Consider the following 27,504-nt stretch of genomic DNA (forward strand, 5'->3'; position numbering starts at 1 on the left):
CCGTGTTTGAAAAGTTTATTATAATATATTATTAATATTCACTCTTTCTGTTCTCGTCTCTCTCAAAACAACTCAGCAAGGAGACACTGGATACAAGAAGAGGACAGTTTGCAATACAAAGACGAACGGTGGAAGGTCTCCACCTGATTTATCCAAACTTCACAAACAGGACTGTGGACTGTTTTTGTCCTCCATCACTTCATTGAAATCCCACCAGGAAGGAACAGATCTCTTCATGTCTTCATGTCTGAACAGTGGACGTCAACGTGTCCTTCACAAGCTTTAAAAGGTCTTCATCATCAATAAGTAAAACATAAATCAAGTGCTTATATTGAACTTCATGACTGTCGCTGTAAGACTTTACTGTCTTAAATGTGTGTTGACACAAAGACTGACACACATACCTGCTCTGTGTGTGTGCGTGTGTGTGTGTGTGTGTGTGTTTGTCCTCAGCACGGTGGTAGGACTGTAATCCCGTCCATGTCCAGCTCCACTGAGTGAACACTGAAGTCTCCCAGACCCTAAAAGAAATACATTATCACCACGGTAACAAAACTGAATAATTAATTATCAATTAACAGTATATTTGTTAATGTTGGAACCTCTTTGGCTGGTCCTGACTTTTTATTTTTACAGGAGCCACACTTTGGTTTATGTTGTATTTTTCAAACTTTAACAACGCTCCCTTGCTAATAAATAACCAATAATCAATAATGAGCTGTGTTGGTTAGATGACAGCCAGGACAACACTGAGGCAGATGTGATTAATTGATCAGTTGCGTTGCTTACCGGCGTGTTGTCAAGGACCTGCAGCACCGCCTGCTGCTGTCGAGGTTCTCGGGTCAGAAGGTATAGGAATCCCCCCCCTCCGGCTCCGGCCAGGCTCTGACCCAGGACCAGCGGCCTCAGGGCCTCCATCATGGCCCTCACTGAGGCCGGCTCACAACCAGGAGCCATCAGCTTCTTCTGCTGCCACGAGCGGTCCAGACACAGACCCAGTCTGGACAGAGAACCTGCGGAGAGACAGATTTGATCTTTTCGCCACCTTTGATTTCAAACTGCATGTTGGTGATCACCGTTCACTGTTTGGCAAAAGGCATTCTGGGAAATGTAGGATATAACTAAAGACAGTTTTGAGGTGTTAGGAGGTCCAGGGTGGACTCCTATTAACATAACATGGTATTAGCCTGGTTTATTAACTGGGTTATAGTTTAATAATCTTGTTTCACCTCCTATCACTAAAACTATGAGAAACTGCTAGTAATATGAAATGTTACACGAAGAAGAAAATGTAATATGTGTATCAATAGATGAGACCTTCATCTTTTTCATTTTCAAAAAGAAAGTCACATTAATTTGTCAATTAATCAATAAGTTGATTGACACAAAATGCATTATTTTGTGATTTTTGGTGTAAAACCTTTTTGTGGTTCCAGCTGCTCAGATGCAGATGTGCTGCTTTCCATCTGAATGCTGTTAATAATTGTAATGTCTTGTTAATAATGTGGAGCTTTGTGAAGGCGTCACTTTGGGCTCTGGGTCATTGTGACCAAACAATCGATGGATTAATGGAGAAAATAATCAGCTGATTCATCCACAATGAACTAATAATCATTAGCTGATAGTTCAGAATGAGCTCCACCTCAACTCCAACAGTAACATCCTGCTTCACATTAATGATGAGGAATAATCCTCTAATGACAGAATCTATAACAGGAGGACAGTCACAGGAGGACAGTCACAGGGGACATCTGACTGCTAGAATACTTTAAGGACAGTTTACTGATTATACTCCTTTGTACAGACTTGTACTGGAACAGAGTATTATACAGTGTGGTATTAGTACTTTTACTGCAGTAAAGGATCTGATTACTTCCTCCAGTCTAACTGTATGTAGCTGTTTCTCCATAAACCATGTTGCGGCGAACGGCCTCACCATCTGAACAGGCTCCAGCACAGTCCTCTGAGTTAGACACCAGCTGCTGGGCGTTCTGGACCATCGAGGGCAGACGGCTGTACCAGCTGCGAACCACATCCTGCGGACAAAACCACCAACACCATGATCAACATGATCATCATCATCAATAGATATTCTGTATATATATATAAAAGATATTCTACATGATTTTTTTTGCCATTAAAGATTTAAACCACCTGTTTTAAACAACATGGCAGCCAGTTTTCTTCTGACTGATTTGTTAACAGGAGTTTTATTTTGAAAACACAGCTGTTTAGAGTACCATTGGACCAAAGGACGAACCTGCAGCAGGTTGCGAGCCAGGCGAGTCTTGCCGGTGTACACCAGCAGGAGGTGCTGCTCCAGAGAAACCAGGAAGTCCTCTGGAGGACTGAGACGTTCCACGTCTACCTGCAGGGGCAGGGACGCTCTGGAACGGCCCACCTTGACTCCACCCACCAGACCTCCCACCTGATCCTGCCAGCCTCCACCTGGAGAAGAAGAAGTTCAGAGGCAGCAGACAGAACCGATCCTGCACGACTTTTCTGATACTTGACTCCTAATCTCTTTAAACAGACTTCTGTATATCAATGCATCTGTATGAATCTGTAGACAAGGGACAAGAATTTGGTATCAGAAGTGTTCTGGTTTTTGTTTGCAGCACGAGTAGTATTGACCAATCACGTTTGAGCAGGCTTTGCAGGTAAACAGGCCGTGTGGAGAGCTGGGGAAGTCATGGGCTATCGTCTGACAGCAATGCAGCTTTTTTATCAATCTCAGATTCCTAGACATCAGCTTTCATTAGCTTTTTAAACATCTGCATTCAAATTGTCGTCAGAGGAGAGTTGATAGGTTTCCAGATTCATGCGCCGACCGTGCATGCAGCCTGTTACAGTTGCTCCTGTCTGTTTTCTTATTTTTGTGTAATTTCCCCCCGGGGATCAATAAAGTATTTCTGATTCTGATTTTGATTCTGAACTAAACATTTGAAGATAATCAGAACCCACCGTGAGTAACCATGACAACAACTCTACACAAAGACAGAGATAGATTTAGTTTGTGTGGCGCGTCTCCAAATCAGAGATACATAAGTGACAACAACTCTAAACAAAACAACTACCTGTGGTGAGAATCTGTTCCAGGTAGAGGACAGCGTGGATGAGGGAGTCTGTGTTGTAGGTTCGACCGGTGCACCTGTAGACTGCAGCCAACAGCGCCCCGGCCAGGATACTGCTGGTACCTGCAGGACAAGTACTGATCAACCCCTGACCTCTGGACCAGCTCCCTCACAGCCAGATTCAACTTTAACTTTGTGGGGTTGAATTTCGGAGATTTCTCCAAACAAACAGAAAATATTAGAATCAAATCTGTTCTGAACACCGATACCACTTATTATACTATATATATATATGTGTGTGTGTGTTGTTGTCATAAATGTGTTACAGTCTCGTTGACAGATGACAGTTTTGGTTTGTTGTCTTCTTGTGGGTGGGTGTAGTTCTTCTGTTTTGTTGTAGATGTTTCATCGTCTTATTTTGTTCTAGAAGTAACTCAACTTTTTAGACATTTTAATGTCCTGTGTTACCTTGTGCCTTTACTGTGTTTCAGCTCTATTTAATTTAGCTCTATAAATAAAATGTATTATTACTATTATTTATTTATTTATTTATTTATTTATTTTTTCGTTTGTAGTTTAGTTGTTTTATGATGGATTTAGTTTCGCTGTAGTAAATATTCATATTTTTCACGTCGGGTGGTTTCTCACCCAGTCCAGATCCGGTGGGCAGCACTGACCAGCTGTGGAGTTCCACCCCTCCTCCCCAACGCTGCATCAGCTGATGCCCCAGAGGATGCTGGGAAGAGAGCGACACAAGGCCACTGCACACACACACCGCCTTCAGCAGGGCTCCTGTAACACACACACACACACACAGACACACATAAACACACAAAAACCTCACTGATTCTCTTCATCCCTTTGAACTTGTTATGTCTGTCTCCCACCAGGTGCGTGAGGCTGACAGTAGTCCCTCAGGTCATCTAGGCTGTCACACACCGTCTCCGTGGAAACCCCATTATCCCGCCCTCCAGCGTAGCTGACCAGCAGGAGGCGGGGCTCTCTGATGCGACGGGCCCGGGCACCAATAGGACGCTTCCCATCGACCTTCACTGCGACGTTTGTCACAGAGCCGCCGTGCTCAAAGGCGATGGGCGGAGTGTCGCTCCAGCCGCCTGAAACACAACGATGCTGCTGTTCACAGATGTTTTCAACAGGTGGGAAATGTGTTTACAGCAGTCAAACTGGGTCTGGTTTTCTGTTTTTTCATTCATGAAACCTTCTCAGATGTTTAACATTTTGCTAAATTAACATTTGAACATGCTGTACTGAAAACAACGGTCGCATCATGCGTGAAGGGAGAGTGAAGAAAACACTGATTACTGACACACAGCGTTGACCAAGGTTACTTTCTTCTGTTTTCCTGACAAATAAGTTCAACAATGTCAAAAAGTAGTTTGAGCCAAATCCACAGCCATGCAACATCAAATTAATCATGTAGAGCTGCAACTACGGAATACATATTATATTAATATTTTCATTATCGATGAATCTGCAGGACTGTTGGTTGTATATAAAGCAGAAAACAGTGGGAAATACTCATCACTACATTGTAGAGCAAAAGGTGACGTCCTGAAAATATCTTGTTTAGTCCGACCAACAGTCTAAAAGCCCAAAATATCCAGTTTACTAAAATATAGGCAGAAAATTCTCTTTGTGCTTGAAAAAAGACTTTAATCAATTATCAAAATAGTGGCTGTTTCATTTTCTTTTGACTAATTGATAGATCGACTAATCGTTGTAGTGTGTGTCGTTTGTTGTTTTCAGGTGACTCACCTGCCAAGTCCAGCCTGGCCGGACACTCCACTTCCTGCCACTCCTCAAGGGGCGGGACCTCACCCTGGCCAATGGAGATGAACCTCTGTGATGACATCACAGCTTGTCGTAGAAGCACCTGGCCGGCGCCCTCGTAGTGCCGCGCCGCCCGAACCAGCAGGTCCGGCCTGTAGGGGGCAGTCACAGGAAGAACCGATCATCACGACATTAAAACACCAAATAAAAACGTTGAGGGTGATGCTCACCTGCTGAGCCAGTGCTCTCTCTGCGTAGCCAGGGCGTTGACTCCACCCCTCAGGTTACCCTCCTCTAACAGGAAGTAGGCGGAGCTCCAGGCCTCGTTAGCGGCTGGTCCGCTCCTCAGCCCTCCCCTCCCCCCCGCCATGCACACCAACACATCAGCAATACAGGACAGACAGCGGGCGGCCACGCCCAGCTCTGCGCCTGACTCCACCCCCTGCTGCCTGCTTCCTGCTGCAACTGAGAAGAGAAGAGAAACAGGAAGTTACATAAATAAACAAAATGAAATCAACAAAACAATGTTTCAGGACGTCTCGTTCATGTTGAATCACAAGCAGAGATTGATCCTGTTATCTGAATTCCTTTTAATATTGGATTGTTCTGTCTCATGGGAATTATTTGATTATTATCTAATCAATAAAAAATAACTAGTCATTACTGTTTTCGTTTTGTTATTATCGTTCTAATCTTAAATAGTGGACCATAACATGTTTGCCGTTGATAAAATCACATTTTTAGCCGACACATTTTACAGTGTAAAAATCAATCAATCATATACAATATATCTGCAATAAGCTAATATCAGCTGCCCAATATAAAAGTCAACATCTAATTAAATTAAATGCCCCACAAAAAGATAAAAGCATTGATGTCGACTGTAATTCTGTAATATTTAGAAGAAACAAAGAAAAAGAGGATTGTAGTTTTATAATTATTACAGATTTAGATTTTTTTTAAAGATATAGATTAAATTTCATTTTACTTTATTTGCCTCATTGCCTCCTGAAATGTTTTAATCCTGGTTCAGCCATGTAGAGTAACTTTGTTTTGAAAAGTGCTGTATAAATAAAGTGTATTATTATCAATACCATCATTATTATTGTTAGCATGTTGTGACTCACTGCTGTCGAGTGTCTCCAGCAGCGCCTCCTGCTGGCCTCCCAGCACCGCGGCCCTGAAGCACGGCAGCAGGCAGACGTCTGTGCGACTCCTCAGAGCATCAATCACTCTCCTCCTCCCTGCCAGGAACAGTAACTCCTCCCTCCACTGCAGCTCCACCTCCTGGTGGGTGAGTGACATCACCTCCTTCAGAGAGAGCCTCCACGCCTCCCTCCACCTCCGCAGACAGCCGGCCCCCCCCAGCAGCCAGCAGACACCTCCCTCCAGATCCACAGCACCTCCTCTGGGATGGAGGACCGGGAAGAGGCGAGCCTCCAGGAGGGAGTGCTGTTCTCCTCTGACCCACAACTCCTCTGGCCTGAGAGGAGAGGAGAGGAGAGAGAGGAGAGGAGAGGAGAGACAGGAGAGAGAGAGAGAGGAGAGAGAGGAGAGGAGAGACAGGAGAGAGAGAGAGAGGAGAGAGGAGAGGAGAGGAGAGGAGAGGAGAGGAGGAGAGGAGGGAGAGGAGGGGAGAGGAGAGGAGAGGAGAGGAGAGGAGAGGAGAGGAGAGACAGGAGAGAGAGAGAGAGGAGAGGAGAGGAGAGACAGGAGAGAGAGAGAGAGGAGAGAGAGGAGAGGAGAGGAGAGGAGAGGAGAGACAGGAGAGAGAGAGAGAGGAGAGAGAGGAGAGAAGAGAGAGGAGAGGAGAGGAGGGAGAGGAGAGGAGAGACAGGAGAGAGAGAGAGAGGAGAGGAGAGGAGAGAGAGGAGAGAGGAGAGGAGAGGAGAGGAGAGGAGGGAGAGGAGGAGAGGAGGGGAGGGGAGAGGAGAGGAGAGGAGAGGAGAGGAGAGGAGAGGAGAGACAGGAGAGAGAGAGAGGAGAGAGAGGAGAGAAGAGAGAGGAGAGGAGAGGAGAGAGAGGAGAGAGGAGAGGAGGGAGAGGAGGAGAGGAGGGGAGAGGAGAGAGAGGAGAGGAGAGGAGAGGAGAGAGAGAGAGGAGAGGAGAGGAGAGACAGGAGAGAGAGAGAGAGAGAGGAGAGGAGAGAGAGGAGAGGAGAGAGAGGAAAGAGGAGGTGATCCACGAGTAAAAAGCTAAGTGTATTTTAAAGGTCAGAGATCAGGTGGTGAACTGAGTCCTACTGGATTCCTGTTCTGCTGTAGAAGAGGCTCCATCTCTGGTTGAGGAAGGAGGCGTTGCTGTCATCAGAGGAGACCTGACGAGGAGGAGCAGGAGGAGGAGGAGGTCAGAGAGGATCACATCTTCATGTCTCAACATGTCTTTAACAAAAGTTAAATAAAATATCCTTTAAATAAAAGGATGAAGTCAAACATTCATTCTTCACCTTACAAACAGTAGCTTAATGAAACAAGTCAACTTAACTCAAGGTTCACTTACTGTCTTGTTTCAGAGCTTTCAACAGCAGCTCAGTCTTCCTCAGCGGATGAACAGTGAGGTGTGTTCGAAGCTTCTTCATCTTTTCAGTGAATCTTGAGTTAAGACTTGTTTTGGGGGCCAAATGAGTTAAATATTTAGTGTATTTTACCTCCAGGTCGTCCTGCGCTCCCATCACTGTGTAGACGTTCAGCTTCAGCTCCCCCAGCTCAATTCGATGTCCCTGGATGATGATGTCATTGGCCAGCTCCAGCTGCCTGATACACTGTGGTGTCGACAACTGGAGACCTGACAGTAAACAACCTGACGGGACTTCCAGAGGACCCTGGTGGGGAGTCAAAGGTTACAACCACAGACTGTATATAAAGATGGCCGACGCATCTCCTCTTCCTCCCACTGTACAAACATGAAGCCAAACCCTCCCAGACACGGCCGCTGCCATCTTGCACTGGTGACGTCATTTGAAGCTGGAGTCTGGACAGTGGTGATCGGGGGGTGGAGCCACGGTGCGAGGTCCCGCCCACACACCCGCCCGACCCAATTGTGAGTCAATCATAGCTGTCAATCATGACACCCCCTTTTTAAAGTATTTCTGATTCTGATTTATATCATCAACACTTGAGCAAACATTGCAAATTTATTTGACATGTACTTTGATTTTTTTAGTTTGGCCCATGTCCAATCCACTAACATGGAGGGGGTGGGGCTCATAACCTATACAGCAGCCAGCCACCCGGGGGCGATCGATTGTTTTGGCTTCACTTTCAGGGAGCTGTCATGTCGTCCATCTTGATATGCAGTCTATGGTTACCACTGGGGTGAATTCAAACCTCAAAGATGCATTCCTTATTAACTCCTGACCTGTAGGTGGCAGTGTTGCACCACCGCTCCGGTTGCCACAGCAACATCTCCCTCCAGAACGCTGTTGATCAGTCGAGCTCCTTCATTCACCCCGCTCTCTCTCTGAGGGGAAACAGGAAGTCAGGTGGCTGTAGTGAAACTGCAGTGAGACATTTTAATGAGGATGCTGAGGAACAGGAGGTGTCACCTGGACGTGAGACAGTGTGTTTCTATCCGTCCAATCACAGGTCAGTCGCTCCACATGTTGCTTTCCAGACAGAGTCAGGTAGTCATAGCGACCGCTGGGGATGTACACTGTTAGAATGAGAGTGCTCGGATCTCAGTTTAACACTGACGTACCAGCAGAATTTATGACATCACTAGTCTGGAGCCAATCAGAGTCCAGCATTAAACTTACACAAGTTTGATGTGAAAACTTGAAGCCTCCAGGTCACAAACACTGAGACTTTACAGTGAAGCAGGAGACGTATTGTGACCAGCAGAGGTGGAAGAAGCACTCAGATCTTTTACTTCAGTAAAATTGAATTCAGCAATTTCAATCAGACATGAATTAAAGACTTTTGACTTGAATCCTGCACATTGTCAGTAACTTGTACATTATTAACAACAAAGTAAAAATACTGAATATTTGTGGTTGAGGTAATGAAGAAAAGGTGGACTGCTAACAGAACCACACATGTCCACAAGAGGGCGCTGTGTTGGTACAGAGTCAGAAATGTACTGAGCTGTAACAGAACAGACAGACAGACTGTTTTATAGGGAGACAGGAGAGGTAGAGACACCCACCCAGTCTGAGTGGAGTTCCTCTCAGGATCCTCCACAGCTCCGTCCTGCCACTCCTCACCGCCGCCCCCTGTGGTCCAACAGCAGGATTGCATCCGGATCTCCCCTCACTCACAAACTGATCCTGAGTCAGATCTGAGCAGAGACACTTCAACAGGTCCAGGAACAAAGAAATCTGAGATGACGAAGATGAAGGGATGAAATAAGAAGAGAGCGTTGTTTCAGATCAGCTGTCCAACAGAAAATGACCAAAACTGACATCAGGATGATTAAAAAAACAAATATGGTTTATTACTGAGCAGACCTAACAAACTATATATATATATATATATCGATAAATTTTTTCTTGCATGTCACTAATCATGTTGTGGGATCTTTTTTAAAGTAGCACAAATCGTGTAACATTCAAAAACTGATCTGAAATATCAAAGTATGCTTTGGTATACAGTTAGCTAGTTTAACTACTTTATATACAGTTAGCTAGTTTAACTACTTCATATATGCAGTTAGCAAGTTTAACTACTTTATATACAGTTAGCAAGTTTAACTACTTCATATATGCAGTTAGCTAGTATAACTACATATATGCAGTTAGCTAGTTTAACTACTTCATATATGCAGTTAGCTAGTTTAACTACATATATGCAGTTAGCTTGTTTAACTACTACATATATGCAGTTAGCTAGTTTAACTACTTCATATATGCAGTTAGCTTGTTTAACTACTACATATATGCAGTTAGCTAGTTTAACTACTTCATATATGCAGTTAGCTAGTTTAACTACTTTATATACAGTTAGCTAGTTTAACTACTTCATATATGCAGTTAGCTAGTTTAACTACTTTATATACAGTTAGCTTGTTTAACTACTTCATATATGCAGTTAGCTAGTTTAACTACTTCATATACAGTTAGCTTGTTTAACTACTTCATATATGCAGTTAGCTAGTTTAACTACTTTATATACAGTTAGCTAGTTTAACTACTTTATATACAGTTAGCTAGTTTAACTACTTCATATATGCAGTTAGCTAGTTTAACTACTTTATATACAGTTAGCTTGTTTAACTACTTCATATATGCAGTTAGCTAGTTTAACTACTTCATATACAGTTAGCTTGTTTAACTACTTCATATATGCAGTTAGCTAGTTTAACTACTTCATGTATGCAGTTAGCTAGTTTAACTACTTTATATACAGTTAGCTTGTTTAGTCCAGTGGTTCCCAACCTAAGGGCCTGGCCCCTCCCAAGGGTCATCAGATAAATCTGAGGGGTCCTGAGAGAAAAAAACTAACTTTTGATCACACATTTGTTTTCATCTTTTGGACTTTTCTTTAATTTCAGATTTTTGGTGAAATATTTTATAATCTAGCCCTTATATTGTATAATTTCCCCCAGGGGATCAATAAAGTATTTCTGATTCTGATTCCTTTGGGGCTCAAACAGTTATTTAAAGATGTTTAGAGGGATAATGTGTATAAGGGTGAAACTGATAAACCACTGGTTTAATCTTTAACAATGTGCTGTTATTCATAAACGGATCATATGTTTTTATGTAAAATGTAGTGGAGTAGAGGTATAAAGTAACATAGAATGGAAATACTCAAGTAAAGTACGAGTACCTCGAAATTATACTTAAGTACAATACTTGAGTAAATGTACTTAGTTACTTTCCACCAATGACATTGCTTTTTGGGAGCATTTGAATGTTTTCTTTGTCTCTACATGATCACACAGAAAGAGGGGCAGGTACCTGGAGGGGTGGAGCTCCAGAGTCCAGGCCCAGGTAGGTGCAGCCGTCCAGAGGAGGAGTGACGTGAGTCTGCAGTAACTTCTCTGATACAGACCTGCTGAAGAAGACTGGACCTGACACCTGCACACATACAGATTACAACGGGTCACACAATAGCATGTTGATAATGTCAGTATGAACATTTATTAGCCTAAATATCAATTTAACTCCTTTCCTCCGAAACAAGAGTAAAACTCTGAAGGAAAATACTAAATACTAACAGGTTGTTGGGACTGTTTTGATAATAACAGTTAATATCCCCAAATTCCCCCAAAAAATAATTTCCTGTTTACTCCTGGTGGTATTCAGCCCTGCACATTACTGTGAGAGGTTTTGACAGCTTGAGATATATAATAAGTAATATCTCTTTCCAGAACACTCACAGACGATTCTGATTGTGATTTTTGGTGAACTGACTCTTTCAGAAAACAAAACAAACATCTGTCAGCAGCTTCAGCAAAACACTTCAGTCTTCTTTATCGGTCGAACAGGAAATCAAAAGGTGTGTTTGATTTTTCTACACAAGAAAGAAAGGAGGACACACCAGCGGCACTTTCCCATCAAGCATCACAGCTTGTTGAATCTGCTCCTTTGTTCCCTTGTAGATGATGTCCCTGACCTGACCCTGGGAGACAAAACAAATGCACCTTCAGTCGCAAATAAGACACTGATAAAAGATCATTCAAAACGTTACACTGGCAAGTAAAAACTAGAAATAACATAAAGGATAAAAAGAAATCAGTTTGAATAAAGTGAGCACCTGTTGGTCGGACAGGTAGACTCCGTGATTGGCTGCGTAGGAGACGTTACCTGGTAATGCCAAAACCCGAACACCGGAGAAACCCTCCCACGACAAAACTAACACACACACAGATTTCAGCAGAAAGTTATGAGTACTCATCGATGAATTATAAAACATTTTAAAACTTCCTGGACATGTTGAAGTGACAGATGATAGCCGACTCACCAAAGTCAGGAGGGATGGTGAGGATCATGTCGGTGCTGCAGACCCAAACACCGGGAGGAGAACCAGGACAAATCTGAGTCAATGACAGAAACTGTTTGTTTAATGTCTACAAAAAAAAATCATCATTATCATTAAGGTACAAAAGTTAAAAAGCCTTTATTATTCAAACTACTATGTGATTAAATACCAGACCAACACCGGCTCCCTCATTACACCAGTCCTCAACATTAAGTCCCTGTCACAGAGGTGTTAATGTAACTTAATGTTTATTACTGAGGGGTTGAACTGGACTGCATCATACTGAGAGGGGGGAAGATATTAGAAACACATTTCTATATGAAACACTTTATCAAGTCCACTTTTCTAATCCTGAAGGACCCCCTTTGCCCCCCAGAACAGCCTGAATTCAACAAGCTGCTGGAAACTTAGAGCTTCTGCATTATAAGCTTTGTAAAGGTAGAATATGTGACAGAGCTGCTGTACTGGACTGCACTCGACTGTATCTGGGTATCTAATAACAATAAGTGTGTATAATAACAATATGTGTGCATCCCCAACAAAAAAAAGACAAACTATGGAAAAAGGTGAAGTATCCATATTATCATCGAGACCAGAACAAACTATCATCTTATCCTCGATGAGAGAATGGACTTGAACTATTATAATAAAGTATGGAAGTTTGATTAATGCTTTATGGTGAACTGAGGTGGTTTAACATGCAGCCCTGTGATGTTCCACGTGATTTTATTGTCAAGCTGTAGAGGGTGAAGTTCTTGGTGCAAGAAATGATCAGACCTGGTTACTCAGGCAGTCCAGCAGCAGGTCCAGACAGCAGACCGGAGCCTGGACTCTCTGCTCTGGTTTCTGTTGAGGCAGCCAGCAGAACGCTCTGCTGCAGGAGCTCCAGGGGAAATCACGACCCTGCAGGAGGAAAAAACTGCTGCATGGACTGAAGAAGAAGATCAACATGTGCTGCTGCTGCTGGACTCACTGTGTGGAGGATGAGTATGTGAGCTTCATCCAAGACGTCAGCAGTCACCACCTGAGCAAAAGAAAACAGGAAGTAATGTCCTGTAGTTCAAGAATTAACCTATAAAAACATGTAACACCACACACTGTAAGTCAAGTATCAATGAACCAGCGACTGTTTTAGTAATTTGTAATTTCTATTTCTGACATTCAGATGAATGGATGATGACAATAATCTCTAGTTGCTAACAGTCTGAGCTGTGTAAACTCACAGTGTGTCCGGCTCTGTTGCTCAGGTGTTCAGCTGCTACCAGCAGCGCGTTCAGTGTCGCCCCCCCGCTGCCCAGCGGCTCCTGGCGGTCCCGCACAGTCAAAACCAACGCACCCTGAGAGAGAGAGCCACGCTGCTGCCGCAACTCCAGCTCTGACACACACACACACACACACACACACTGTGTGAGAAGCGTAGTACATCTCTGTCTATAAAATATTTCTGTGATGTTCCCATAAGGTTGGTGATTTCACTTTGAGAACTTTCTCTTTACTTCAAAAACATTATCTGAAGGCTGCAACCAATAATTAATTATTGAATACACTAAACATAAAACCACATTAAGAGTTTGTGCACGACTAAAAGTTGTTTCCAGGCAGGAAAAAACTCAGTGTTGACTTCACACGTCTCATCAAATCAAAGTTAAGTACCTCAGAATGGTACTTAAGTACAGTAAATGTACTTTCCACCACTGAATATGTCCTTGTTTGTTTGGCACTTTTCCATACACTGCAAACGCACTTTTACACACTTTTTTTTGTGGCATGGTGGCCCAGGGGAGGTAGAGCTGGTTAGAGCAGGTTGGGGGTTCGATCCCCGGCTCCCCCCGTCATGTCGAAGTGTCCTTGAGCAAGACACTGAACCCTAAGTTGCTCCCTATGGAGACCAGCACCTTGCATGGCAGCTCGGTCGCCATCGGTGTGTGAATGTGAATGAGACTTTGGGAACCGTGAAGGCTGAAAAGGGTTATATAAGTGAGATCATTTACCATTTACTTTTAGATTTAATACATTGTTAAGGTTTAAGACATATTTACCTGATAAATATAACTGTCATAATAATTCAAATGCACAAAACCTCTAATATTAATCTTATGTCCATCAGCGCCACCCTCAGGCCGATCGGTGTAACTTCAGACGACAAAACGAAAGCTCAAAGATCGTAGAAAGAGCAGATGATCCTCACCTCTCTGGAAGGAGTAGACGCTGTCTTTGTGTTGGCAGGTCAGGACGACCACCGTCCATCTGAACCCGCTAATTCCGGACATCTTCTGACGGATCACAACTGACTGTAAAGTCCTATAAGCACTTCAGAGATCATAGCTAGCTAAAACTGTAGCTGTTAGCTGACGTTACACATTGAGCCTATTACCGACAAGGTGGATCACGTCTGACAAGAGACAGAGGCAGCAGGGCGGAGTTAGCCGAGCAGGATACCGGAGAAAAGTACACTTACGAACCCTGACCAGTTTAACCTGCCGTCTTCATTACATCATCTGAAGCTAACCACTTAAGATGCTACGTTCAGACGCTGTTGACTGTTTTCTGTTTGTTCGCTCCATTCGCTTAGTCCTGACCGCGCGAGTCTCCGTAGGTTACAACTCGCGCGTTTGATTTTAACCTTTGGACCTCTCGGTCATGCGGTTGATTGTTAATGGATATAGACAAGGAAACAACGCTCCGCGGTAGCTTCCGAGCTAGCTGCTTTCTGAAGAGATTCGTGAATGTTAAACATCCTGGAGGGGTTTTTAGAGCTGCTGGTTCCCATACACGAGGTACAATTAATTTCAGTACCGGGACATCCTGGCAAGGCGGAGTCGAAGGTGGAGGCTTGAGATAAGTTTATTGTCATGTTACTCAGAGATGGAAGATCGTTTACTTGAGTTAAAGTACAAAAGTAAAAGTACTCATAGTGCAGAATGGCCCATTTCAGAATATATATTATTGGATTATAAGTATTTATGCATCACACACTGCTGTACCAGTAAGATCCTTTACTTCAGTAAAAGTACCAATACCACACTATAAAAATACTGTTACAAGTCCTTCATTGAAAATGTCACCACAGTATAAGTACTCAATGCAGTAAATGTCCTGAGACTGTTATACTATTATGTCATTAGACTATTATTAATCATGTAAAAATATATATTTAGATTACTCATGTAAAAATAAACAAACCCAAAGCAAAAAGCATTTATAGCAACACGTTACAGATGAGACTCTGCAGGTTAAAAACATAAAAATGTTTAATGAACTATACAAATTGAATTCAGCAGAAATTATATATACACAGATGTACAGATTAAAATGCCACTAAGCAGGTTTGGAGGCAGCAACAGGACCAACAGTCAAACAGATTCATTCATCTTCAGTCATCCTCCTCCTCATCGGGCAGCGGTCTGGACCTGCAGACGGAAAATAAACCAGGTCAGAAGACAAACATGGTTTCACAACTTCTCTAAAGATACAAGGAAACTTATTTTGGTGGCTTTAAAGAGCATGCTCACAAACATCAGCACAGGATCAGTCTGTACACACAAACATGTTTTATAGTCAGTTTAATGTAACTTTACATGTATAATCAGATTCTACTTCATTGTTTAACTCGAGTCACAACAAAACAGGCAAAGATAAGAGCTTGTTCATAAACAACTCAGGCAGGATGTTAGTCAGTTAATATTGATCAGATACCTGAATGTCAGCACTGATACAAAAAGCTCCACTGTTCAGTGTAAACCGTTTTCTACAAAACCATTTAAATGACTCAATAACATAACTTCACTATTATCTACCTTCAGGAGGAACAGTCAAACGCACAGTGAGACCTGTGATCATTCAAAGTCAACGTAACATTGTTTCTGGAGAGACATGTTGCTGTTGAGTTCTTCAAATGTAATTATGAGCTTTAAGCGCCACATGTTCATCATCATATTCACTGATGACAGAAGAGGTGAATATATCAAAATCTGCGCAGTGAGATACCAGTAGGAGTTACTGGGGAAATGTCTTGTGAACTGGGTGAACTGGCCCTTTAACAGCTGTCCTCTTCTGATCAGAGGAGCCTGCAGATCACCTCCCAGTCCGTCCACAAACAAACTAGTGTAGCGCCGGCTGACATTTTACAGGTCAAACGATCAATCTAGAAAATAATTAACTGATTTAACGTAATAATAGTTAGTTGCAGCCCAGACAAGTCTGCTTGTATTGTTTGATGGATCAATGCGTCTCCAGAAGAACAGTGAGCCTGAACTCTGAAGTCTCTTATTTATTAGAGAGATAACTCACAGCTGACTAACGGGACCAGATGTGGAGGAGAAACCCTCCAGATTAAAGCCCAGCGGCGGGTCATCTACCAGTAAGGACTTGTAAAATTCAAATAATGTGGCAGAATGCAGCAGGCCAACGTACTTCCTGCTGGCCTTTGACATCCCACTGCCTCCAGCCTCTTCATCATCCTCAACCTCCCTGGGCCTCTGGTTCTCCTTCTCAGGCTTCCTCGGGGGACCACCGAAGAAGTCTCCGATGCCCTTCTGCCAGGTCGGTGTGGGACGGGGACACACTGGGTTACCGCCAGCATATTTGCCCTTTGCTGTGAATTTAAAACACCATAAGCTCATTATCAACTCCATCACATCATGTCCTGTGTATATACTGAGCGTGGGGTTGTGTCAGGTATGGTAGTGGTTGCAGCGACTGACCAGGTGTGGATGCCTGGCTGCTGGAGCAGGAGGAGGAATTGGCCGAACTGGATCCCAGGGACTTCCGGGGTGCAGCAGCTGCAACAGCTGCAAACACAATCAAACACACTCTGATGACTGGGTGTGTAATAAAACATAAAAAGGAAGAATCGGATCAAGGACAGCCATCATAAGTGGGAAACCATCATTGAAGCAGTAAAATGACACTTTATTGCACCCTGTGGGGAACTGATGTGAAAGAAAAGCAGAGTACAGTTTGGATATAATGTCACAAAAAGCAAACAGTGGGCTAAGTGAGCTTTTAAGCTTGTTTAAAAAAAATAAAAAATAAGCTAAAGTGCGGAAATGTGCCAGTGTCTGCGTGTATGCATTAACGCTATAGATACTCACAATTGGGGTTTTCACGCAATTCGACCTAAACCAAGTTTTAAAAAGATCACTTTTACTAATTCGAGAACTGAACGGCGGATCAATCGTATGCCGAATTTAGCAGAAGACCCCGTCGGTTAAGACAATATTGTCAGTCATGCACGGTTACACGTGCTATCAACGATATGCAAGAACGCTTTAAATTAAGTAACTTTTTTAAGACGGGTTTGGTGTGACGCCCGAACAAAGCCGCACTGCGGCGCTCAAAACTGGCGCCAGTTTCTAGAATACAAGACACTACCTTATGGAAAAGACGAAGTAAAATGTCATCTCTTCTGTGGATCAGAATGCTAAGGTAGAACTACGATTTTGAAGACAGCACCACTTTAAATTGTTTTTTTAAATAATGGCTTCGGCTATTCAGGAGGAACGAAGAACGCAGCTAACTCAGCCTCCGTGTTGGCGGGAGGCTGTTGTTTGGAAGACTGGTGGTCCGGGATTTAACCATGGATTTAACAGATTGACATGTTAATATATAACCTAGGTTATCAAATAATATAACATGTAACACATAACGTGTCCTGGCCTGTCCGGGGAAAACAATCATGTCACTCTGTCTGCTTTGTTTGGCTAGTGAGTGCTCGCCTGGCCCGCCAGACTACATGACAACATTATCACAAATTAGCTATTTTATGCTGAATTCGTAATAAATATCTGCAATGTGTTACTGTACCTTTTCTATACGACCCGGGAACACTGTCGGCTTTAGTCCTCACCATATTGGTAGCGACCTGTAAAGTCAAATGCTGTTTCAACACCAACTACACTGACCACAATGTGTGAAGTGAAGTGTCCCGCCTTGGTTTAAAAAGAACAGCGGATGGGGCGGGAGATTTCTTCTTCTGTTATTCTGTTCTGGTAGATTTTACACAGCGACGGCGTAACGCTGCCCCCTTCGGACGAGGGCAGCAAACACTGTAAACACTTCTGCTTTCTTCTGCAGACCGAGAAAACCAACGGAACAGTGTTCCCAAATTCACATCACATAATTCGTCCATCAGGGTGTGTTTTTGAATCGGAGCCACAAACCTCTAATGGCTCATCTCATCCATGTGATCTTCACATGTCCAGTTGATTTAATTCACAGATTCACAGACTGTTCTGAAGGATAATAACGGAACCTTTTCCCCTCCTTCTCCAATGCCTCCTGCCAGGTCACATATGTCTGACTCATTGTTTTATTAACCAAAATCCCCTTATTTCAAGAAGAGCTCTTAGAGCCATCCTTTTTTACAGTATTATGATGTAACAATAAAGTTTTAACGAGGAACAAAAAAACAGCCAAGGTATCAGGAATGTACAGTTGACTAATGAATTAGAATTACCAAACTGGGCCAGATGCTGCTTTGTCAAAACTGGACTACTATATTTAAATTATTTACCAGCTTTTGATAAACTACTGAAATGATTAAAACCAAGCAAGCATTTATTATTTACCAATATGTATATTTTAATTCCTGATTAGATCCATAATTGTTCTGGTTTTTATTTGTTTTTATATTGTAGTATCAGTATATTGTAGTCATTTTGTATTATTATGAGTGGCTTAGTTCACAAACAGGTAATTATAAAACCAAAGGAAATATTTGTAAATTGAAATAAGTGTCCATTGACATTCAATCAGTTAACTGCATATTTTAAATTAACGTTAATGTCCTGCTTCTATATTTAATACACATTTATTTAAAATATGCATTAAATAGCATGTTTCATAATATACTTGCTTGTAAAACAAAGTTATGTTGTACAATAAAGTTACAAAAAAGTTTCTACTGTTTGTCCCTCCCGGTGCTCCGTAGTGGCGGTTTATTAGCTGCAGGCGTATCTCAAAACAAAACAGCTTTAACAACTTATCACTTATTGATTTATCTTTCCGGGTATGTATGACACGTTTTACAGAAAAGCCTTAAACATTTGCATCTTTTCAACAAGTTACAGCTTGTTTTGTGTTGTTCAGCCAGGTTTTTGTGGCTGTCCGGTAACTTTAAAACCCGCTAAGGCTGATTTAGTCTTCTGTTGTAGCTAGCGTAAACTGTTAGCTAGCGTTTACTAACTTCATCTGCTTTGGTTAGCTTAGTGCTAACTGACGGTTAACTGCCGGTTAGCACCGGCTCACCGAGTGTCACTGCTGGTTTTTAGTGAAACACGAACAAGTGAGCTGGTTGTTGGTATTTTAAAAATTGTTCATTTGTACTTTACCAGAAACGTCCGAGTGTCAGCTGTTGACAGTCTTAGCTAACGTTAGCTGCCGCTGATCTGTCACTGTCAGTTAATAACTTATTACTTGTCAGTGTTTTAGTCAGTGCGGACAAAATAAATAAACTATCACCTGTTGCTATCATGTCTTATTTCTGTCGGTTTGTTTGACCGGTGAAGATGTATTTTCAGTGTAAAAAGAGAAAATTCAAAATAATTACTTTTCCCAGTGATGATCCATTACAGTTAGCTGCTGCACGGCCCTAATACTATACAAAGATACACACAACAGGAGGAGGGACTGAGGCCCTGTGATATCAAATTAAGTCATGTGAATATTGGAAAGACAAGAGTGTTCAGCTATTGTTGCTCCCGACTGAGGAGTCTCAGAGAAGCCAGTGTACATCTTAAATATGATCTTTAAATGTTGTTTTATTTGGCATTTTCTTGGTTTTATAACTTTTACTAGCACTTATGTGTTCTTATGTTATATCGTGTCTTCTCCTCTGGAAAAGATTGATGATGACTACTTTCCTATAAACATTTCATTGATGTGTATGTTTGTCTCCAGGCGTCATGGAAGAGGTGACCCGTCTGGTGTCGACAGGAGACTGTGTGAAGATCTGGGATGCAGTCTCCATGGCACCGCTGGAGCAGTTCAACCCACATAGCATCAGCCATCCTGTTGCACAGGCCTGCTGGAGCTCCAACAGTATCCTGATGGATGGATGGATAGAGCTGTTCATGTGTTTTCATCAGCTCAATGATAAGACCTAGTAACATGATGCTAAAATACTACAATAGTATGAACTGCTAATCAAACAGCAGGTTGATTTACTGAAGCCAGAAACCTGAAGATATTTAGTTTATTATCACACAAGGATGAAACAAGACTTTTATACACACACTGTACAGGTCCTGCTCAGATACATGATATAGAATATGTCTGTGATTGTTTTTCTCACAAGCTGGAGAGTTTGTGTGTCCATCTAGATATCTACTGTAGCACAGCTCCATGTCAGCCTGTTTAGATTCCAAATTGCCCATAAAATGACTCAAACAGAATAATCCAGCTGTGAATGCAGTGTAAACACTGTCGAGAGTATTTGTCATTTCATCTGATCTAAGAATTCATGAAATCTGTGTAAATGTGTGATAGTTGAAATTCTGAACTAGCCTTGACCAGTTTTTTCAGACCAGTACCTGGTTAGTGCCAGCAGCAGTGGAGACAAACTGGTGGTTTCCAGCCTCAAATCAGCTCCTGTTCCAGTGGTGGAACTGGCCGAGGGGGTGAGCGCACAGCTTTTGGGGGTGGGGGTTACTACTGTATATTTTGACTACCGTCAACTTTAGTACTCACCCTCAGCTCTTTATAATTGTCTGTGCAGAAGAAGCAAACCCGTGTATGTCTGAGTTCGTCGTCTCAGTTTCTGGTCAGTGGAGGTCTGGATCACTGTGTTCACATCTGGGACCTGAAAACCAAGAGACTGCACCGCTCCCTCAAAGTAAGACCTCACACAGGACAGGAAAGTAGTGAAACATCATGTTAACTTTAGAATTGAATTTACTTTCTGAAGGCACTGAAATATAAGTTAGATAATACAGTGTACTATAGGAAATGAAAAGGTCTGTTCCAAAGTGATTTCTAGTTCTCGCTGAGGTGTCAATCCCTCTGTCTCTGTCTCAGGACCATAAAGAAGAGGTGACCTGTGTGTCCTTTAATGTCAATGACAGCTACATCGCCTCTGGTTCCACCAGTGGAGATCTGGTCCTCCACAGTCTGACCACCAACCTGTCCAGCAAAGCCTTCGGCCACGGCAGCAACCAGGTCTGTTAGAGAAACGTGCTGTGGAATATACTGTCAGAACTGTTAGAGATAAATCTGCTGCGCAGTGAGAGAGCGAGACAACTGAAACCACTACATGAATAAATACTGTCCAGCTTTAGATGCACTGCTTTAATCCAACTAGTACGAGCAGAGTTCTTACATAAGCTGGTTATGTGTCACTGAGGTAACGCACAGGCGAGCACACATGCTCCTGTTACACCCGCAGTAATCTTTAGTTTAGACTTTCACTCAACGTCAACCTCTTTGAATCTTCTCTAAAAAGATATTAAGTGCATTTCTTTAGTTTTTTATATTTGCCTGTAGAACTGCAACTAATTATTGTATTCATTCTGGATTAATCTCTGTTAGTGCTGAAACGTTTAGTTGATTAATCGATTAGTCGATCGACATATAAAAATGGATTATTTCAGAAACTCTTTCATGTCATAATGAACTGAACATCTGGGATATTGGTTGGACAAAACAAGACGTTTAAAGATGTCACCTTGGGCTCTGGGAATTTCTTATAATATCAGCAGATTAATCGATAATGAAAATAATCTTTTTTTTTTTTGACTTACCAATTGGTCCATAAAATGGCAGAAAACTGCAAGTTCTCAGAGCCAAAATGTTGTATTCGACCAAGAGTCCAAAACCCAAAGATATTCAGTCTTTGCTTGATAAATGAGTCAAGCCATTAATCAATCTAAAGAATTGACTACTCTTTTTTTCAACGGCCCTACCTTCTTGCTGCTGATATAATTCTTCTAGATTATTGCCAGTATATAAATGAGGCATTTGTATAACCTGTGATTTTTTGTTCACACCTCATTAAAACCAGTACCCTGGACTTGGTAATACCTGTAGGCCCAGGAGTCTACATTTATACACTGACTGATGTTTGTGATTTCTTGAGAACATTCCTGAGATCAGTGGAGATCATCCTGCTGAAGACTAACTGAACTCCTGTTTTATCTTCAGCCCATCCATGACCTGAGGCTGTCCACGCTGAAGCGCTCCCTGCTGGGCAGTGTTTCTGACAGCGGCACCGTGGTCCTGTGGGACTCCAACACCCAGAAGGAGCTCCATGTGTTTGACAGCGCCCATAAGGCCCCGGGCTCCGGCCTGGCCTTCTCTCCCGCTAGTGAACTGCTGGTGGTCAGCGTCGGTCTGGACAAGAAGATCGTCTGCTTCGACACAGCCAGCAAGATGTAAGACTGGACACTGCTGGTCTTTACAAAACTTCAGCCCTCAGAGAAGAACTGTTTACAGCTGACTGAGGACAGATTAGAAAGCATGAGACCCCCTTTTACTGTATATGTGGGTCCTCTATAGTAAGGCTGCAACTAGTGATTATTATCATTATCGATTAATCTACCGATTAGTAAAGTGTTGATAAAATGTCAGAAAATGCCTAGTGTGACATATTAACATGTCTTGTTTTGTCTGACCAACAGTTCAAAGAGAGTCATTTCACAGTCTGACGATAAGAAGCAGCAGAACCTTTCAGAACCGTTCAGAAGCTAAAATCTGACTGAAAGTTGTCGATTAACCAAGACATTAATCAACTCATCGTCTCTAACCTATACTTATGTAGATAGCACTTGGCTGCTGTCCAGTATTTACACGTTACTTTCTGTATTATTGAGCACTCAGATCCGAGTTTAAACACCCAGTTTGGGGGGTCTGATGGGGATGTTGACAGGGGTTCTTATCTGGATCATTTCCTTTATAAGTGAGTCTGTTGGAAGCACCTCAGAAAAGTTTTATGTGTGTCTCCAGTGTGCTGAGGTCGATCCGGGTCGACAGTCCACTGACCTCGGTGGACTTCACTGTGGACGGTACTGGTCTGGTAGTCGGATCCACTCAGGGGAAGATCTACCAGTACGACCTGAGGAACTCCAGTGCCCCCACCAGGATCACTGTGGCACATAAAACCTCAGTCACCTGTCTGCGCTTCCAGAGCAGCACGAGCAGGCACAAGGTACCAACAGACCAAACTTTAAGGTAGACAAATAATTCATCTGCTGTAATATAGTGATACGATCTCTCATGAGGCCTTATCAATACCCTGGCACCAATGCTGCCAAACATATTCTTCTGATCGATCGATGCCTCCTTCACTGTGTGACCTCGGTGCTCCGTGTGTTAATCTGCGACTCGGTCACTCAGACTTCTCGGTGCAACAGATGGAAATACGAACGTTTAGTGATCTCACAGGTGTTACCTGCACAAATGTTTCTTCTGTGTGTTAATATGGCAGCTCCATCCATCTGAAGGCTATTTACATCATCTACCACAGGTTCATTTGTTGTCTCTCTGTCTCTCTCTGTTTCACTCTCTGTCTCTCTCTCTCTCTGTCTCTCTCTCTCTCTCTGTCTCCCCCCCAGTCCAGTAAACTGGGCTCCACCAAGATTGCCAGTACTAAGAGGTCCTCAACAAAGCTGTCAAACAGCCAGCCAGACCCTGCCCCTGGCACAGGCCCCGCCCCCCTCAGGCAGATGATGAGTACAGGTCAGCTCACCTCATTGGTCCCTGTGAACATGTCACATTACACTTATATAGAGCTGCAAATATTATTGATTAGTCGATCAACATAAATAATTAGCAACTATTTTGGTAATCAATGAATCATTTCATAAGCTACATAAATAATAAAAAGCTCTACCTCCTTAAATGGCAGGATTTGCTGCTTTTCTCTTTAGTTTTAGACTTTTGGTTGGACAGAAGAAGACATTTGAAGATGTCATATTTTCACTGTTTTGTTTGATATTGACAGTATGACTCTTGTCCACACGAATAAATGATAGGCTGATAAGTAAGTGCAGTGTTGTGTCCAGCAGGGGGCGCTGGTGCAGAGGTGATGTCCCGGGAGGCTGAAGGCCAGCAGGGGACAGAGCAGCTTCCTGTCGTGGAGAAGTTCAACAGCATTGGACGAAACAGTCTGGACGTCTTCTCTCCAGCTCGGGAAGGTCAGACCTTCACTTCACGCTGTTGATAATGTCTGTTGGTCGGATCTTTGAGAGGTCAGTGGACCCTTCAGCTCTTCTTTCTGTCTTTGTGCTGTTTTATCCAGACTCGAGGAACCAGGGGACGACTGGAGACACACCGTTTGGAAGAACACATGGTAAAACAGGAAGCCACTGTTTAGGTTTGAATGATGCTGCTGGTTCTGGACTAACTTTGATGCTGTGTTTCCATAGTTACCAGTTTGGAGATGCTGTCCAGAGAAGGGGAGGGTCAGCAGGTCATAGGTCGGGCCAGTCTGGACATCTTCTCCCCAGTCAGAGAAGGTCAGACTTCAAACAGACGTGTTAGTGTCAGTTCCAGTATGGAGAACGTTCGTTACGTGTGTTGATCTCTCCTCTGTCTGAGTCTTTGTTCTGGTCTCGACCTGGGGAAACCAGGTTTCTCTAATCCCCTATCCTGATGTCGCTGACGTTTGTTGTGATGTTTGTGTTTCAGATTCAGGTGCCAACTTGCACCGGAAGACCCCCCTGGGAACGCCCCTGGTGGCCTCTGGAGGGCGATGCTACACCCCGTTGTCCGTCTTCCAGACCCCCCCACCAATCAAAGAGGAGGAGCCAATCCCTGCTGCAGCAGCTGAACCATGTGACTCCAGAAAGGTGCTGACCTCATTCCTCATTCTCTGTGTTTAAACAGTAAAACATTCAACTAGAGTCCAACATGAAAGCACAGCATGATGTGGGAACAATAAAGCCAGCTGTTTTTATACTTACAAACAAAATGATTGACAGTCCGACAAGGCCAGCAGCTCCAGTCTGGAGGGGGAGGGTCAGACCACGCCCACATCATCCCAGCAGGCCAATCACAGTCAGCCGGCCCCACCCTTCTTCACTCCAGAACCCAGCCTCAGGAGAGCCAATGGTGTTCAAGCTCAACTGAGCTACGACTCACCTGTCCACGGAGCTCCACCCTCCACCACAGCAGGTAGAGCAAGGCACCAACTCCGCCAGAGTCGGGGGTTTGATTCCCACTGAGCACGCACCCAGACAAAAATCTGGAGCTCCACCTACAAACACGAAAGATACAACATAAGCTGCGTGTTGATAACTAACATACAGAGAATCAGAATCAGAAATACTTTATTGATCCCCGGGGGGAAATTGTACAGTACCGGTGCTCCCATTCCAGAGTAGAAAAATAGCATAATTAGAGAGGTAGAGGAAGTATTCAGATCCTTTACTGCGGTAAAAGTATTCATACCACAAATACTGTTACAAGTAAAAGTCCTGCATTTGAGATATCCATTAATCCATCGATTGTTTGGTTTGTACATTCTGCCGTCACAATGACCCAGAGCCCAAAGTGACGCCTTCACAATGTTCCACATTATTAACAAGACATTACAATTATTAACAGCATTCAGAGAAAAAGCAGCACATCGGCATCTGAGACTAACTGGTAACGGACGCTGTCAGATAAATGTAGTGAAGTAAATATATACAGAGGTGTGGTGGGTTGAGGGGTGGTTACTAACAGTACTGTCTGTACCTTCAGGTCCTCCTCTGTCGGCAGCTGTTTCCTCCTCTCTCTCCCAGAACATCGCAGAGGTGGTTGGACAGGCAGGAGCTGCTCCTCTCACCTCCCTGCAGATCCACTTCATCCAGAACATGATCCATGAAACTCTGGAGGACTTCAGGTCTGTCCCTGTCCCGTATGGCTTACACCACAAAGTGATAGTTATGAAATGACATGCAGGACCCTAATGGTGTCCATGTTTGTCCTTCTTCTCCTCAGGGACGCCTGTCACAGAGACGTCGTCAACCTGCAGGTCGAGATGGTCCGACAGTTTTACATCCAGCTGGTACGGACCATCAGTCACTTCCTCCTCCTCCTGTTCATGTTCACTTCTCTCACCTTCATGGTGATGGCTTTTATTTATTGTGTTTTGGAATCAGTGTTAGTGATTAAAGAGTTAAAGACACAGTCTGCTTTCTGACTGGCTGATGGCATCATGTGACAGCAAAATGAAAATGTCTCCTTTAGCTCCCGTCAACTGACATTCACACAGTGGAAGTGCTGTTTCATTAAAAAAAAAACAACCAAGAGGGAAAGAAAGTAGGTTGGAAGAGTTCAGGTCACGCAGGAAATCAGACAATCTCTGTGTATGTGGAGCAGCTCAGCAAACTTGGCTGACTTTTGGCAGCTTTTCATTATTTCATCCAGCCGCTCTGCTGTCACAGTGACAAACAGAAACCTGGTTCCCGGATTCATGACCGAGACAACTGTGTTCTCTCTGAGGAAATAAAGTGTCTCATGTCCTGCCCCAATTACTGAAACCAGGTTTCTGTTTACATGACGTTTAAGAAATCGGCTTACTGGAGAAACAAGACTGTAACCAGGTTATTTAAAGGTGACCACCTCAGCAGGTGTTGGGAAGTTTGACTGCATATGTTTTCAAAGTGGTATAAAGCCTTTAGTGTCTCCAGAGGAGCTGTGTGAAGGCTGATGAATGTCCTCAAGTGATGTCATTGATGTTTTGGGCTGAACTAGGGTCAGGCGATATGACGGTATACAATGAAATGTGCCCACCGGTAGAGATTTGGCCATTTCTACCGTTTCCAGCGCGGGAGCTGTCCCTTAGTGTCTCTGCTATATAATCGGGGCAGGCTACTTCTCACCATATATAATGACACATAGAATGATAGAAGGTCTTCATGTGTTCATGTTGTGTTTCAGAATGAGATCCACAGTCTGATTGAGAAATACTCTGTGAACGAGTCTCTTGTGGAGGAGATCGAGAAGCTGAGAGAGGAGAACCGCAGGCTCAAGACCAATTACTGACCCTCTGATGGAGGTGGACCCTTCGTGCCCTGGGTTGAGTCTCTCAGGCAGTGTCTCCTCCCAGACTGTGTCCCTCCCTCAGCAAGGTTGTGTTTAGATTAGAGATGGTTCTGGGATAAAGACAGTCTCCACCTGAGGCAAGAATCCAGCCAAAGTGGAGAGCACTGCCTTCCTGTTGTCGTCGCTGCTGCCTGCTGATTGAAGAGGACAAACGCCGAGCTGCTCTCTCCTTCGTTGCTGCCTCTCTTAAGAGGCCTGGTGCCTCCTGGTGCCTCCTGGTGCTGTGGACGACTGCAGCATCCCAGATGTGAGTGAAGTTGATGTGTGTGTGTGTGTGTGTTTTGTAGTTGAAGAACGAACAACTTGTGTGATAGAATGAGTCTGTTGAACATTGAAAACATTTTGACCTCTGATGTTGTAACACAGTTTCATCAGCTGGTGGTTCATGTGTGCCTGTATCATGTTTTTATTAATAAGAAACGTTTTGTCTAAAGAATAAAAAAAGATTCATATTGAAAATAAAACTTTTCTGTCACTTTAAATGATGAAAGCTGTTTTCTTTCTTTAATTGTTAACCATCTACAAAATGTGTGTCATCTGAAAAACTCACTCTCATATATACCCTCACACACCACAGCTTATACTTCATTTCATACGTTTTACCTCGAATTAAAACAAGAATTCACAGCTGTTCTCACATTTCTGCTCCAGCTGTTTGATTTCAACCATGTTGCTGTATACAGATTTAAAAGATG

General features: G+C 43.2%; 3 protein-coding genes across 3 annotated transcripts; 1 reads left to right on the forward strand and 2 right to left on the reverse strand.

Moving 5' to 3' along the window:
• Nucleotides 1–366: 366 nt before the first annotated feature.
• LOC139286864 (L-fucose kinase) lies at nt 367–14,055 on the reverse strand. The gene is made up of 23 exons (XM_070907795.1): nt 13,974–14,055; nt 13,009–13,160; nt 12,759–12,809; nt 12,563–12,688; nt 11,768–11,840; nt 11,561–11,658; nt 11,345–11,425; nt 10,762–10,881; nt 9,009–9,180; nt 8,410–8,516; nt 8,223–8,324; nt 7,513–7,686; nt 7,109–7,182; nt 5,993–6,348; nt 5,096–5,330; nt 4,851–5,017; nt 3,962–4,189; nt 3,723–3,866; nt 3,078–3,197; nt 2,261–2,448; nt 1,937–2,036; nt 790–1,013; nt 367–521 (listed from the first exon to the last, which is right to left on the reverse strand). Exons 1-23 carry the CDS (start codon nt 14,053–14,055, stop codon nt 450–452), a joined length of 3,246 nt encoding a protein of 1,081 aa, XP_070763896.1. The 3' UTR covers nt 367–449.
• Nucleotides 14,056–15,051: 996 nt separating this feature from the next.
• pclaf (PCNA clamp associated factor) lies at nt 15,052–17,689 on the reverse strand. Its single transcript, XM_070907884.1, has 4 exons — nt 17,591–17,689; nt 16,489–16,575; nt 16,199–16,379; nt 15,052–15,195 (listed from the first exon to the last, which is right to left on the reverse strand). Exons 1-4 carry the CDS (start codon nt 17,634–17,636, stop codon nt 15,159–15,161), a joined length of 351 nt encoding a protein of 116 aa, XP_070763985.1. The 5' UTR covers nt 17,637–17,689; the 3' UTR covers nt 15,052–15,158.
• A 1,068-nt stretch (nt 17,690–18,757) lies between these two features.
• Nucleotides 18,758–27,219, forward strand: nedd1 (NEDD1 gamma-tubulin ring complex targeting factor). Its single transcript, XM_070907624.1, has 16 exons — nt 18,758–18,794; nt 19,685–19,825; nt 20,309–20,403; nt 20,502–20,618; nt 20,801–20,941; nt 21,923–22,152; nt 22,724–22,925; nt 23,332–23,455; nt 23,782–23,913; nt 24,018–24,068; nt 24,145–24,234; nt 24,407–24,567; nt 24,700–24,892; nt 25,463–25,604; nt 25,703–25,769; nt 26,645–27,219. The coding sequence occupies exons 2-16, from the start codon at nt 19,690–19,692 to the stop codon at nt 26,747–26,749; spliced, it is 1,986 nt and encodes a 661-aa protein (XP_070763725.1). The 5' UTR covers nt 18,758–18,794; nt 19,685–19,689; the 3' UTR covers nt 26,750–27,219.
• The last annotated feature ends 285 nt before the right edge of the window (nt 27,220–27,504 follow it).

Source organism: Enoplosus armatus, chromosome 6 (assembly GCF_043641665.1).
Source record: "Enoplosus armatus isolate fEnoArm2 chromosome 6, fEnoArm2.hap1, whole genome shotgun sequence".
Lineage (NCBI taxonomy): Eukaryota > Metazoa > Chordata > Actinopteri > Centrarchiformes > Enoplosidae > Enoplosus > Enoplosus armatus.